Consider the following 16,141-nt stretch of genomic DNA (forward strand, 5'->3'; position numbering starts at 1 on the left):
AACACTAACTGCTGCACCACCGCGGTATAGACCAAAGCAAGACTAATAGATTGACTATATCTTATATAGCATAGACCAAGGCAAGACTAATATATTGACAATATCTTATATAGCATATATCATGGACAAAGGTAAGTTAAAAAAGACAGCTGGGTGCCCAGATCCCAGGAAAAAAAGGTGCCCAATCTTGGTGTACGCCCTGGTGCCAGGACTGGAAAAAATGGTACTGTAGAATACTCAAGACACAAAAACATTTCTACAATGATGTTAGGCCAGGCTCAGTGGGAGATTGGACCCCTGTTGTACAAGGAAGTAGTAGTCAACAAAAAACAGTAAAACTGACAGGCAAAAAAGAGCCTTAACGATGACAGAGTAGACTATTGAGGTTAAGGAAGAAATTAGATATTGTTACTATTTTGCAAGAAGCCTAGAATTTCATAGAAAAGATATTCAGAAAGATTAAGAGGAAAGAAAAAACACTATCACAAGAAAAAACAGTCAAAAGCTTCAAATGCAAATCTGCATTCATTAATACAACAGATCCATGAAAAAATTACATAGAGGAAGAAAGTTTTGTCTATTTCAAAAGCAAAGTGACAGAGGAAGTGTGAAAATATAAAGAAAAAAGCCCAGAGATTTTTAAAAGGTATAAAAAAGAAACATGGACATAGGAAACAAAAATACCTGATATGGTACAATATTTATGCAAAGGTAAAAGCCAAACTACTCAATAAAAAAGCAGCTCCAAAAATATTTGAAGAGAAATACCGGCAAGGCACCCAGGTATAGAAAATTTGACAATACAAAAACATAAGAAAAAAGGGGGAACACTTCACAATGCTAAAATAAGAAACCAAAGTGAGAAAGTAGAAAACAGGATTATTAAGGCAGAAGTTAAACAAATGGAAATCAAAGTTATGAATTATATTGAAGTAAAGGATTTAGTGTAAAAAATCCAACACAGGTGATGTTACAGTTTAATGGAACAATGAGTCCCCAAATTAAGGAGAAGCAGGTGAGCAGGAGACATTTGAAGAAGAAATATCGACATGGGAAAGAAAAAGAGATTTGACATGGTGCAATATTTATTCAAAGGAGAAAGCTAAACTAATCAATAAAAATAAAGACATTTGAAGAGAACTACAGGCAAAGACATCTGGATATGGAAAATTTCACATTATAAAAATAAGAAAATAAAGGGGGAAATTGGAAAGAGGGTTAGTAATAGAGAAGTTTAAGAAATGAAGACTGAAGTTACAGATTACCTGTGAAATTAAGGATTTAGTGTAGAAATTCCAACACAGGTCACAGATGAGTTCCCAAACTAAGCAGAAACAGGTGGAATGGGAAGCACCAGATGAGTTGTCACATGATAATGCTCTGGCGCCTTCAGTAGGAAACCAATACAAAAGTTCAGTTGGAGTTGCACAGCAAGGGAAGGGGCAGGAAACAGTGGCATCTCTGACACAGGCAATGTTGTGGAGTGATGGGCCAATGAGTTCCCATATGAAGGAGCAGCAGATGATGCAGGATGCAACTGAAGAGGACATGTCCCTGGAAGACGTTCTGGAACTTTCTGTAGAATGCCCACAGGAAAAAGAGAGCAAAGAATGTGCTCTCAGTTTAGAAAAAAATGATTTAAGGGAAGAGTTGCTTGATTTAATAGAGATGGCTAGAGATATTAAGAGTGATGAAAGAAATAGATTACAGAAAGTAAATAATCAACATTTTAGAAGTCTTATACAACAGATGAACACAGTAATCAAGACTATTAACAGAAATTGTGTGATATAACAGAAGTAAATAGGATATATTTCTGTGCAGTTAAATTAATAACAAATACAGCCTTACCATAAAAACATGGAGCAATAAGGGAAAGGAAGGGAAGAAATAAAATGCCATCATGGAAGTATCGAATAGAGAAAACTATAAGACAAGAAGTGTCCCTGTTAGAAGAATATAGAAGAGGGAACAGAACAACAAAAATATGTAGAAAAATAGATGTTGTAAAAGCAGCACACGTTATCAGAACAGGCCAGGATCTTCCATACACTACTGCAAATAATAAACTAAAGATATCAGCATGGGCAGAAAAAGGTGGAAGATATGCAGATAAATATAAAGGAAAAGTACAAAATAAGCAATTCACTGATGACCCAAAAATGTGTTATAGGCACCTGGGAAACAAAGCAAAAGTAATAGAAACACCATTAACTCAAGAAAAAATAGACACATTTGGAGAAATATTTATGAAGATCCTGTGGAACATAACAAACATACTGAATGGACAGAACATTTCAAAGAAGATGTAAGGAAGTCAAATGTTCAGGATATGAAATGGGATGAAGTAACAGACACAAAAATTTAAGAAAATTTAAGAAAAGCTCCTAATTGGAAAGCACCAGGCCCAGAGGCAGTATTTAATATCTGGCAAAATGTATTAACATCTTTATACAAAGATTTAGTCCTTTGTAAGAATTACTTATTTGCACATCCTGAACAGACACCAACCTAGTAAACAACAGGTAAAATGATGCTCCTCCTTAAAAGTGAATATGTAAGCCATCCTAACAACTACAGACTAATAGCCTGCATTCCAATACTTAAAGATTTCTCATCTACATTTTGTGAACGACTTAAAACTGTATAGTTCATTAAATGAGGAGTTGAAAGCACAACTGCAAGTGGTTAAAACTTTCTCAGTGATATAAGAATGTCATTTGGACTTCATAATTTACAAAAGCAATGTTTTAAGCAGGAAAGTTGCGGTACCAAAAAATACCAGTCTAGAACAGGAATGTGATATAAAGGAACTTGAGAAGGAGGGAGTGTATAAATATTAGGGAATTGATGAAAGATTAGCAATAAAACAGAAGTGAATGCAAATACAACTCAGTATGGAGTACCTCAGAAGACAAAAACTAATATGGAAAACAGCCATGACATCTATGAATAAAGTCCAAACTATAAACCGAATTGCACTTCCTGTTCTAACTTACAGTTTTGGTGTGATCGACTGGTCCTAAAAGATATTGGATCATTTGGACAGGAAAACAACCAAAATGCTTCACACTTATCAAAAATATACCAAGATTATTTATTCCTTGCTGATGGAAGTATGGGCCTCCTTGAACCTGATCACATGTATAGGTCTGCAGCTGTGGCACTGCATACATATCTGCTAGCCTCATCAGATCCAAACATAGTGACAGTTTTAAAACATGAGGAGAGGAAGTCTAAGATGACCTCTCTGCTTAGTTTAACTGAAGCATTCTGGTGTCAAGTGGGAATGGAAACCAAACAGAAGCAGACAAAAATCAGACAGCAACTGAATGTACCAAAAAAACAAAAAGAAAGGATATAAGGAGGAGGATCAGATAAGAAGGAAAGAAATATGAAAAGCCATAAATATAGTGGCAAGTATATAGCTCTCCTGGAACAACCTCATGTTGCTCAGGATTTGACACAGGAATGGTTAAGGAGAGGTGAGTTGAAACCAAAAGATGAAATGTCAATAAGACCAGGATAGTGCATTGTGTACATGTTGGTTTACAAAGTCGATTGAACATGTGGGAGAAACAGACGCATGTAGGTTCTGTAGAAGAGAACCGGAAGTAGTTGCACATCTTCATGCTGGGTGTGATACAGTCATGGCAGAAGGCCTGTATACCAAAAGCCACAAAAATGTGGCAAGACTGTTGCACTGGGGCTTGTGCAAATACTGTGATATAGAAGTAGCAGAGAAGCATTAATAACACATAGAGAATGATGGTGTACTTCACATAGGATCACCCATTACCAACAGTTCAAAAAATAGATATGAGAAAATTAGATACAGTAGTCATGAAAAGAGACAAAAAGTATCATTGATAATTGAAATTTCTACAACTAGTGATCATAGTGAATTATACAGAGAGAGAGAGACACAGTCATACAATATCAGGATTTGCAGGCTAAAATGAGAGCAATGTTGAAGAAAGATGCCCAGGTAGTTCCAGTAGTAGTAGTAGCAGCAATATGTCTTATAAAGAAGAATTTACACTTGTACTTAGATATGCTAGCAATACTTGTAACTCTGTATGAATTGCAAAAGGACTTAGTTCTAGATACATTGCAGGTGCTGCAAAGAGCACTTTTCATTAACATCAAAGACTGAAACAATACTAACTTCATCAACTTTAATTATACCCTGACTTAGGAATAGGGTCCATTCCCATCATAGTATTAGAAATCTAAAATACTTGGAAAACTTAAACAGTGAGATCCAGAGGTGATCAGGCAGGGACGTCTACTACCTCTAATATTACTTATACTGGCTATAGAACTTTTACATGCTTTTTATATTCCCTCCACCTTTAATATTTGTCTGATAGTAACTCCAAGTCAATTGGCAATGTTAATAAATGACGTGGTAGTCCTGTTTGAGATCACGTGACCTCTACATCTGAAGTGCAGACCAGTGCTACAGCATTGAGAGTTCCTATATTCTTACTATATTCATTTAGCTAAGTCTGCTGTCATTTCTAATAATGTTTTTCCTTTAACTTCTTTTCAGTTCCAGTATAATTTTACTTGACTATCCCTCCAACACACACACACACACACACACACACACACACACACACACACACGCACACACGTGTACACACACACACACACACACACACACACACACACACACAGCAGCACACATGTGCACACACGTGCACACACACACACACACACACACACACACACACACACACACACACACACACACTCACACATACACATACACACACACACACATTTCAGGTGTCTTGAGATTCTTTTTGTACCTGATCCTTCAACCATGATGGCTGAAATAAGGCAACTCTGCAAGGTATCATCACCTCTGATGTAATTAATTTCAGGGCTGATCTCTTCCTTTGGAGCTGTAGCTGCTTCTCATTAAATCTACTCTTTATTCTAAGCACTGTATATCTTGCAAGCATTCTTAGTATGATCAACTGTTAAGAAAGTAAGATAGTAAGATGAGAAGTGCCCCAGCTCTTAGAAAGTGGGACAAGAAGGTACTCTCCTTTATTTGAGCCCCATGGAAGTCTAAAGCTTTGCAATCCCTGCATAATAGAAAGAACAAAAAAGAGGGAGCTTTTCATAGCCCTAAACAAAAAAGAGGGAGGTTTCCATAGCCCTAAACAAAAAAGAGGGAGGTTTCCATAGCCCTAACTTCAAGCTAAGCTATCAGGCTGATATACTTCATTTTGCTGTCTACTGTGGCATGTAGGTTCCCTAACTCCATGGATACCATTGCAAGTTGCCTTACTCCTAGATGATTTTCACTTCCCAAATTCTCTCTCTTCTTTATATATGTTTAAATCAGTGGCACTGGCAATTGTTAAGCACTGGGTTTAATGATGATGTTCATCAAAAGGCCAATGTCCAAATGCCATATGTATAATACAGTTTCACTAAAAACACATTCAGCAAACTGAACAAAAAAAACCTTTTTCTGTGGGGTAGAGAGGCACATACTCCTTCACTCCATACATGGGAGGAAATCCCAACACCACCCTAATGATTAGACATCAACAGGAAAAGGTATATTCAGTTTCACCAGATTAAGGTTTTCGGTGAAATTACTTCATATAACTGGAACTCAATGAAGTAACACTTGTGGAGTTATGTTCCCCATCCAAACTATGCTGGAAATTTCTAGATAACAATGTGGGCTCATATCTTCATGTCTTTTGGAAATATCCCAAATTAAGATGTTTTGGAATGTTTTGGAATGCACCATTACTGAATTGCTGTCACACTTTTGGTGAGGGCCTAGTCTTTCGTGTCTTGTTGAAGGGTAATCACCTCTCCTCTATTTTTGTATTTGTCTCAGTGTAGTAGTGGCTAATAAAGTTATTCCTAGAAATCAGAAGTCCACATACTTGCCCAATGATTGCTGGAAGATTGTGAACCAGACTTATGATATGGAAATGAATACACAGTAGTCCTTAGCTAGGAACCTTATAGTACCTGTACAGAGGTAGTCCTAGACAAGTTGAGATTTGGGAGGTGGTAGTCTCCTTACATCTTGTGATAAGACCTTTTGACCTAAGAACTCATCCCAAATATTCATCTAAGTAGCTTAAGCCTTTCTCTTAGCCAATGCTGCCTCTACTTTCTCTTATTGTTTTATCTTTGGTTTCTGCTTTTGTTTAAAGGTTTTGTTCTTCACATTGTTAATCACATGGCAGAAGATGTGATAAATGTAATATTTTGTTGCTGTGGCTTGACAGTATGTCAGATTTATTTGCAGGTAAATATCTAATTCATATTTACACTGGCTAGTATATGGATATTTGTTAAGATGCATGTTTTTTTTTTTCATTTTTGTGATTAAATAAAATGATCCAAAAAATAGAAATGTAAGAGAATATACTGAAAATTTCATACCTGTAAATAGCAAAAATTAATCAACAAGGCAGAAGGCAAAGAAAACTTTCAGACTTTGTACTGGATCACTGGCTAAATGACATTTCAGATATCATACCCATAGAGTCCATTGCTTCTTTAAGAAGATGCTCAATAAAAGATTCAATTGTATTGGATTTATGTGCAAATTTCTACAAAATTGTCCAATGTAGAGTCTGTTTGGATAACCGATAATAATGTGATTTTAATGAAAATTCTTCACAACACTACTGAGAAATACAAAATCTGAATGAGAACTTTCTTAATCTGCCGTTTCTGCTATGCAAAATGTCTTTAATTACTATCATGATAAAATGTGCAAATAATGTTACTTTATACTTTCAGACCTGAAAAATGCAATTTTTTTTCTAGGAGGTGCTTTTCCTTTTACCATAGGCCGTATTACACATGGATTCAGAGTTCGGCCTGACTTGTGTGCCTTAGACAACACGGCTAATCCAAGAAAGTATCTGGGTTCTTTTTACACAGATGCACTTGTCCACGATCCCATGGCATTAAAGCTTTTAGTTGAAGTTATAGGAAAGGTAAGCAATTAAGTATTGCTATTTGCAGGTATAAGTTGCTACATTTATATTCCCAACGGTTTGTTAAATAAATGTTATTACTCTTTGAGAGTGTCACTGGTAATGGACAAAAATGGAAGCTTAATTAAAATTTTAAAGGTTCCTAAACTTTACAGTCATAAGTTTCACTATAAAAACTATTTTGGGTCATTTAATTAGTATATTTACATAATTTGATGCACCGTTACGCTAATCCCTGGGAATAAATTTATGTCTTGCACTGGGCAAATGATGAAAAAATCTGGGGTCATATGTTTAAACTTGAATCGTTATAATGTGAAGGACGCACATTGACAGGTCAGTGTCTCCCCTGGCTGTATATGGATGATCCATTGACTAATCCCATGTCCAGGCCAAATGCAGATAGTACTTCTGGATAACTGAATTATGTAAGAATAACAGTGCTGTTCTCAGACTACTTAGGATACTCTAATAGTATTCAGAAATGCAAGCTTGGATGTCAAGATCTACATAACAATGAACTTTCTGTAATATAACAGAGAACCTTTGCTAAATAACTGTCCCACCTATGTAGGACTAAAGTGGAGCTTTTGCAGATAACTGTGAGGTGTAGTATAGTGGTTTAGGCCACACTTCTCACTAAGCAGTTTAAACTGACTTTCTTATATTAATATAAATATCTATATCATCTAAATACCTATACATAGTTCAGTAGCTAATATTTTCCAGGTTCTTAATAATCCTTAGCAGTAGACTGTCAGGTAGCCATCATATACCTAAATTCTATCAGACTTGCTGCCTGCCTTTAATTTATTGTAAATGTTTTGTTGTTTTTACCATGTGTATGCTTTTCTTTATGTATCCATTTAAAATTGAATTAAATAACGAATAATGGATTTATTAAGACTTGGCAATGTGAAATATAACAGTTACCACTTTATTGAAGAATTTTGGTTTCATAACAGCTATATGGATTAATGGATAACTGATTTATACCTTTATAAACACTATAAAGATGGTTTATCCGTCTTGGGATACATGTCTGTATTTATTAAAAACAAGTAATTCTCAAGGGTATGCTGCCTTTATTTAAACATTTCATCAGACAAAGATGGAGTTTTATGCAACAGTTTGAGCTCCACCTGAAGAGTGTACATTTCCGACCAGGAAAGCTTTAGAGATTTATTTATTTATTTATTTATTTAGCATTTTGTTGCCTGGGAAAGTCTGACTAGGACAGAGCCTATTTTCAGCAGAGGCCTGGTGAAAAATGCTCCAGACACATCTTTGGAATGTGGGAGGAAAGCGGACCACCTGGAGGAAACCCAAGCAAATGTAGGGAGGACATGCAGACTCTGCACAAAAGGCATGCCAGCTAAGAATCAAACCAGAGAACCTCTTGTTGTGAGTCGACAACATTAACTGTTGCACCACTGCGCCACCTGAGATTTGTTAAAATGATACAGTTCTTAAAAAAGCGTTTCTATTCTGTGTGATTAAGAATATTTAACTTACCTTCATTTGGATATAAAAAGCTAAGAGGAAGCTCTGTTTCAAAATTCAGGGCATTAAATTGCATGTACTTTAGTGCTCAGACTTGAAATTAGGTCATTTTGAATTTATGCTAAGAAGCTCTTCATGTGAACTGCAAAGGAGGACTAGTGAAACAGAGAACAAATTGCATTGGCTTGTTAAGCTCATGATGAATATCTTCAGCGGATATTATGCCTAAATAAAAAAGTTAACAATGACTATGTTTTAAAAAGTATGGATGGTGTCCTAAAAATAAATAAAAGACTAAAAGTGTGTTTTTTAAGAAATAAATCAGGATCAGTGAAAACACTGTCTTTCCTTTTCTTGAACAAATTGTATTAACTTGTACTTATTGTGCATTTTCTGTACTTAAATATATCAAAAATGGACTGGGGAATCCTAATAGGACAGCATTTCAATGTTGTATGGTCATTATCAAATATAGTGATTCCTTTTCTACTCCCAATAGTGGGATCAACATGACCAGACTGAAAAATACAGAAAAGGTTCATAAAGCATGTGGTACCAGAGGAGCAGTTTTGCTTTTAGCTGATTGTGTATTACAATGAAAATATTCAGTTTTAACATCTTGCTAATTCCTATGTAAATGTTCTATTTTTATAACTAAAAAAGATTTTGTCAGTGCTGGAACTCTCTTCTGGAATGTACCAGGGAAAGTACTGAAATAAAAAAACATGAAAAGGGACTGATGCAAATATAGCAATAATATATCAAAATGCCACAACTGACCAAGGTGGCAAGTTCACAATGAACTTCAGATTTGAAACATGCTCAGCTACAAGTCATGTACACTACAAGTCTCAAGGTAGTCGAGGTAGAGTTTCACTAAATATTTAACTAACTGCATTAAGGCATGATATACTTTAATGTTTAACTTAGACACAATGAATGCTTTCCCCAAGTATTCCAATAATATGATATATAATATAATTTAGTCCTAGGAGAGTTTTTTATGTCCAGTACAAACTCAGAGTTCTTCAAAACGTCTTCTTTCCAGATTTTTATGACTAGAGCATTCCTATTCAAGTGTTCTTACATGTAAATTCAATTAAAATCCTAGCGGTTCTGCTGCTGCTGTCATACCTCCTTTATTAACAATGCTAAAACCAGGCGCTGTGATTTAAAAGACCTTTACTTAGCTGGGAGGGATGGCTATGCATAAGTACAATGTGTAAAGACAAGTGAATATTTACAAACTATGGAAGCTAAGTGTCTCATTACTCCATGCAAGCTGTGTGTGTGTTAAGCACTCCAGAGAATACAATGTAACAATTCCCAAAAAATGGGCAAAACGTCCTGTGACTTCCATGTCAAAATTTCCCGTAAAAAAAAGTTCTTTTTGTCCTCATATTGCATGATAAAGTATATGATGGTATTGCTGTTGTCACCCTGTGCAGCTAATATGAGACTTATACTGAGCAGTCCCCTTGTTGTGGTGGACTTAAATGGAATTCCTTACTTGGCCCTCTATCTAGCTTACCTACCCAATCATATTGCTTCTCAAGTGTCCACACCACCCCAGCTTGATATCACTGTAATGTCAGATTGCTAGGCAATGACGCACTTAGTGAGGGAAGGTTGTCCTAAGCTACGGTGTAGCTAAGTGCAGAATGCCAAGCCACCCAATTAATACTCCATTTGGAGTCCTTCTTCTGAAATGGAAAAAGAAGTTATGTACTCACCATAATGTTCCATCTGAGTAGTTGTACTTCATTTGTCTTCAACCTGTGGGAATACGGATCCGTATCGGATCTGAGCTGGCAAAGATTACTAGCATCATCTCTGAGCTCCAGACTCCTCCCCTTACTCATAATACACCTCCCTTGCCTTCCATCCCCAGATCGAGTTTGCTGAACTTACACTTATAACCTGGCCTGATAACATACTCCTATACTTACTGAAAAGGTAAGCCTTACTGTAGGCTGAACATGCGCCAAAGGTCCGGGGGAAGGAGGGAGGGATGGTTGAAGACAAATGAAGTACAACTACTCAGATGCAACGTTATGGTGAGTACATAACTTCTTTATCTGAAGCAGTTTACTTCATTTGATCTTCAACCTGTGGGACAGAGTCCCCAGCTACTAAACTCCTGGGTGGCCCTCATGGAAGGATATTCCTGAGCACTGCGGAGCCAAAGGATGCTCTCCTTCTAGATGTCAAATCCAATTTATAATGGGAGATAAACATATGAGATGAGGACCAAGTAGCTGCCGAGCAGATGTCATCTAAAGACACCCTAGACCAGAAAGCTACAGATGTAGCCATGGACCTGGTGGAATGAGCCTTAACCTGACCTGGAGGAGACATGCCTTTGTCTTGTAAACCTGCAGGATGCATGAAGAAATCCATCTAGCTATCGTGACCTTGGAAATAGGTTTGCCCAAAAAGGGTATATAGAATGAAACAAACAATTGATCAGATTTACAGAAATTTTTTTTCTGTGTAAATAGAATCATAATTGTCTGTGAACATCCAACATGTGTAGTTTGTATTCCATTTTGTTGGTAAAATTGGGAAAGGACACAGGCAAATTTATAGTCTGATTGATATTGACTGGTGATGCCACCTTAGGAAGAAAGGATGGATTGGTGCGAAGGGAAACTCTATCTTTATGAAAAATCATGTACGGGAATTTTATGGACAAGGCCTGCAATTCCGAGACCCTCCTAGCAGAGGTAATAGATACCAGAAAAGCTGTTTTCCATGATAGAAATTTTAGATCAACAGTAGCTGCAGGCTCGAAAGGCAGAGCAACCAGTGCTTGAAGAACCAAAGTAAGGTCCCACAGGAGGACAGGATCTTTGACCGGGAGGCGTAGCAAAAAAGTGCCTTTAATAAAGGCTTTACACAGTTTAGAAGATGCCAAGGATGCAGAATTCTTGTCTACATGAAAATGAGAAATGGCAGCCAACTGAACTTTGATTGTAGAAGAACTAGCTCCGTGCTGGAAAATATCAGCTAGGAAATCAAGAATAGCAAAAATAGGAGCCGTGAAAGGATCTAAACTCCTCTGAGAGGCCCAGAATGAAAAATGTTTCCACTTGCTGCGATAAACTTTTCTGGTTGAAGACTTATGAGCAGCTACCAAAATAGACTTAACTGAGGAGAAAAGTCTGGGAGTCCTAGCAATCACGGGAACTGAAGCGGCCAAGCCGTGAGCTTCAGGCTGTCCAGATTCGGATGAGACACCCTCGATGGATATGAAATCAGATCCTGAAAGGGATCTAGGATCCAAGGTGGAGCCAGAAGGTGAGACCAGAGGAAGGGAAACCATACCTGGTGAGGCCAAAATGGGGCAATGAGGATCACCTTGCTCCCCAGTTGACAAGCTTTCTGCAGAAACCTCGGGATGAGAGGGACTGGAGGGTAAGCATACAGAAGACTGGGAGGCCAAGCATGAACTAGAGTGTCTCTGGGGGACTCCCCTGGTTGGGGGTTCAGAGCAAAAAACCTGTTGCACTTCACATTGGAAGGAGATGCAAAGAGATCGCAGCAAGGTTGACCCCACTCGCTAAACATCTGTTCTGCTACTGACAGATTCAGAGACCACTCATAAGACATCAGAATGGTCCGACTTAGCCTTTCCGCTAGAATGTTGGACCTTCCCGGAATGTGTGTTGCAATAAGAAAGCGACCGGTGGAGATCGCCCATTGCCACACTCTCATGGCCTGGCAACAAAAGGCATAAGATCTGGTCCCTCCCAGTTTGTTGATGTACCAGACTACTGACATGCTGTCTCATTGAATAGCAATCGACCCCTGAGGAAGAAAGGCATGAATGGCCTGCAATGCTAGAAGGACTGCCCTCATCTCTAGGACATTGATATGCAAACTGGTCTCCATGGAGGACCACAGGCCTTGGACTGTCCTGCCCGAACAGTGCCCCCCCCCACCCGAGTTGGGAGGCATCCATGGTCACTGTGGCTTGAGCCAGGGCTCGAACGAAGGGTCATCCCTCCAAAATGTCCGGAGAGCTCATCCACCATATGAGGGACGACTGACACACTTGACTTAGGTGGATAAGATAGGTTTGTGGTAAATCCAACAGGGACCATTGAACTGCCAAAGTCAACTGAAGAATCTGCATGTGTAGTCGGGCACATGGAAGGAGAGTTATGGTCGCCGCCATTGAGCCTAGGGCCCTCAATACAGATTCCACTGCTGGGAGATGAGAATGGTAAATTAGGGAGACATGCATCCTGTGGTTTTGAACTCTCTCCGAGGTCAGGAACACTTTGCCCTGGAGTGGGTCTATCCTGGCACCATTGTAGTCTATCACCTGTACAGGTTCTAGTAGAGATTTGAATGTGCTGATTGTGATACCCAAACTCATGGCAAGTGTCATAAAGTAGTCCCTGGTTTGGGAAAGTAGATGCCTGGTGGGAGCAGTGATGAGCCAATCATCCAGGCATGGATAGATCTGAATCCCCTGAAGCCTCAGGTGAGCTGCTACCACCGCCATCATATTGGTAAACACCTTGGGGGCTGTGGTGACACCAAAGGGTAGGGCTCAAAATTGGTAATGATTGGCCCATAGATGGAAGCAGATGAACCTCCTGGAGCTTCTGTGCATCTTTATGTGATAGTAAGCATCCTGGAGATCTAATGAGCACATCCAGTCACTCTCTTGCAGGTACGGCATGATGGACTGTAGTGTGACCATCCAGAACTTTTCTTTGGCCACTGACAGGTTCAGGGTAGAGAGGTCCAGAATTTGGCCTTAAGTCCCCTGTTTTCTTTGCCACCAAAAAGAACCTGGAGTAGAAGCCCGATCTGGGCTGATCTGGAGGAACGGTTTTGATGGCTCATTTTCCTAGCAGCTTGGAAATTTCCTGTGCTGCTGCCTCCTTTTGCATGAGTGGAACATCTGGGAGGTGTTTTGGAGGGATTGGAGAACCCACGAAGGGGATAGAATATCCTCTGGATATGATTTGCAGCACTCAGCAGTCCATTGTTATGGACTCCCAAGCCACTGGGTGCAAGGACAATCATCCCCTGACTGCCTCCAGAGTAGAGCAGTTGGGCAACCCCTCAAGGTTGCTGCCCAGGTCTGTCCGAGAAAGGTTCTTGAGACCCAAAGTTTTTCAGACCCCCTCAGCCTCTTGACCGGCATCCATTCTGTCCCCCTCTGCCTCTGGGGAAGAAGAGCCTTGAGTGTTCTGGCAATACTGAGACTTCCAAAACCACATCTTCTTTTGCCCTCTCTGTTTCCGGAAAAAGGACCTTCGAGGGTTAGAGAAGCAGATCCCGACAGCAGACAGTGTCTTCCCATCCTTCTCACTCTGGACTAGCATCTCCTTAATGGTCTTACCGAACAGAGTCGAGCCGTCATAAGGGGCATTGGCAAAGGACACCTTAAACGGTTCAGTAAATTGGCACAACCTGAGCCAGGCATTATGCCTCATGGACATGCCAGAACAAGCTGCCCAAGCCGCTCCTTCCATTGCATGGGAGAGGAGTCACATGGACATATTCGATACTGCTCTCAAAGTGTCCATTTTCGCGGAGAACAAAGCTTTGTCCTCCTGCAACATGGACTTGGTTGGAGACTCATCCAGCTCCTTCATCAGGTCGCGTTGGAGTCTCATGACATGGGCCAAGTAGTTCAGCGCCCTTATTGAAAAGGTAGCTGAAGCATATACCCGCTTCACTAGCTGGTCCATCATCCAAGACTCTCGGTCAGGAGGGTGGACCGAGGAACTTTCCTGTGATAGTTCCCTCTTTGTGGCTGCTGCTACCACCATGGCATCCACAGGGGAGCCCTTGTTCCAGGAAGGCCTATCTATAGGGGGACTCAAAACCTTATCGGGCCACTTGGGGAATGGCTCCACAGTATCAGATTCCTTCCACGCCAATGAGGTGATCAAATCCACTAAAGGATCCATGGGGGGGGGACACCCAAGACATAGATGGGCCCGCGCCAAAGGCTTCCAGAAAGACAGACTCATCAGAGGAGGGCTTGGGGGCAGACCAACCTCCCCACTGGTGCAGGATCTCCATGATGTCTACAAAGGAGATATCATTGGGAGGTGACCTTGGGTAGCCCTCCCCTTCATCTAAGTCTGTGTCCTTGGTTAGGGACTCAGGGGAGTCCAAGTGCCTCCCCTTACACATATGCTTGCAAGGCAATCTCCCATGGGGCTCTCTGGGGAATGCTCGCAAGCCATCTGTTCCACTGGGAGAACCATCTGGGGACCTTCGGGCATGGGCTGTCCCTCTGGTAAGACGATGGGGACTGTAGACAGAACCAAGGGGGTCTGGGTGGTCAGGGGCCTCAATACGACAGAGAGGACCTGTTCTACCACATAGAATGCTGAAGGAGAGCAGACCTCCAGTGAAGCCAATAAGGAGGCTGGTCTCCCCGGGTCCAATGCGAGAATCGGAGCTGGACCCAAAGTGGCTGAAGCTCCGAGAGAAGAAATCTGGACAGACAATGTGGGAGCCGATGGTAAGGGTTCCACTCCTTCTGATCTGACCCCCAGGCACTGGCTGTGAGAACAGCTTGGATCCGAACTGGTCAGATCTGAGATGCTCCAGGCAGCTGCCGGCGTCGAGGACGCAAGGACCATCGGCGCCAATGCCCCGACCAAGGCCAACCTCGGATTTGAGAACTCCAAAGCCGAAGGTCTGATCAGGGAAGGAGTAATAGGCTGAAAAAAGGGAAGTGAGCTGCCCCCTCCTGAGGGAGGGGGAGCTGACAAGAGCCGCATCTGGATCTGCATATGGATAAAGTGCCTCATCATCTTATCCAGATCCATGTCCAAAAGAGACCGGGTGGACTGAGATGAGGCCACAGACTCCAATCTGGCTGGTTGGGGAGCTGAGGCCCAGGAGACTGGGCATGCCTCCTCCGGCTCTGGGGAGAACCTTGGAGATCGGAGCCAAGGGGAGTCACAGATCTGAGCAGATTTACTGGGTGACATGAGGTCCAGAGGCCTCTTCCTCTTCTCTTTCATCCTCGACTCTCTCTCTCACTCTCTATCCCTCCTCTGCTCCGCTACCACAGGCTTAGAAGTGGGAGTTTGAGTCCCAGCCTGGGAGCATACCTCTCAACCTGGAAACATCAAAAAATCTGGACAAAGGCCCGTGAAGAATAGGTACAAATCTGTATGCTGATTAACATAAAATCTGCATACATAATTATGTAACCCCGCCCACTCCGGTGGAATTGTGGGATATGCAAACTGAAGAACAGACAACCAAAACATGGCCCCAGGCCCAGACCCTGTAGTAAATGGTAATTATTTTTTTGGAAATGTGTAGCAATGATGGGAAGGGAGATGATGATGAACCTTAGGATTTTGTTTCTTCTGGGGACTTGCAGTATGTGGGTTTGGTGGTAAAAGTAAGGAATTTAATGGTAGGCAATATTCTAATCTTAACAAAAGATTATAGTTTGCTAGAACCTCCAAAAGTCATTCTCCATGGCCTACTGATCAGTGGTGTAGCTAGAGCTTGTGCCACCCAGGGTTGTCTTTCAGTTTGTCACCCTCCCCCCCCTCACAAAATCATGGTCAAATGAGGTTCCCTCATACACAGCCCTCTCCCCTGCAGCCATTCCAATGTCCCACTACTAGGCTATTTCCCCCATTTAC

At 40.7% G+C, this 16,141-nt stretch overlaps 1 protein-coding gene across 1 annotated transcript in view; it reads left to right on the forward strand.

Annotated features, from left to right (window-relative positions):
• The window catches only part of ACMSD (aminocarboxymuconate semialdehyde decarboxylase), a 576,894-nt gene that overhangs the window by 430,191 nt on the left and 130,562 nt on the right, over positions 1 to 16,141 (forward strand). The window contains exon 9 of the mRNA XM_044073661.1: positions 6,820 to 6,992. Within this exon, the coding sequence (XP_043929596.1) occupies positions 6,820 to 6,992 (173 nt within the window). The remainder of the gene's footprint in view (positions 1 to 6,819; positions 6,993 to 16,141) is intronic.

The sequence above is a fragment of the Protopterus annectens genome, chromosome 6.part0 (assembly GCF_019279795.1).
Source record: "Protopterus annectens isolate FY-2018-M chromosome 6.part0, PAN1.0, whole genome shotgun sequence".
Taxonomy (NCBI): Eukaryota; Metazoa; Chordata; order Ceratodontiformes; family Protopteridae; genus Protopterus; species Protopterus annectens.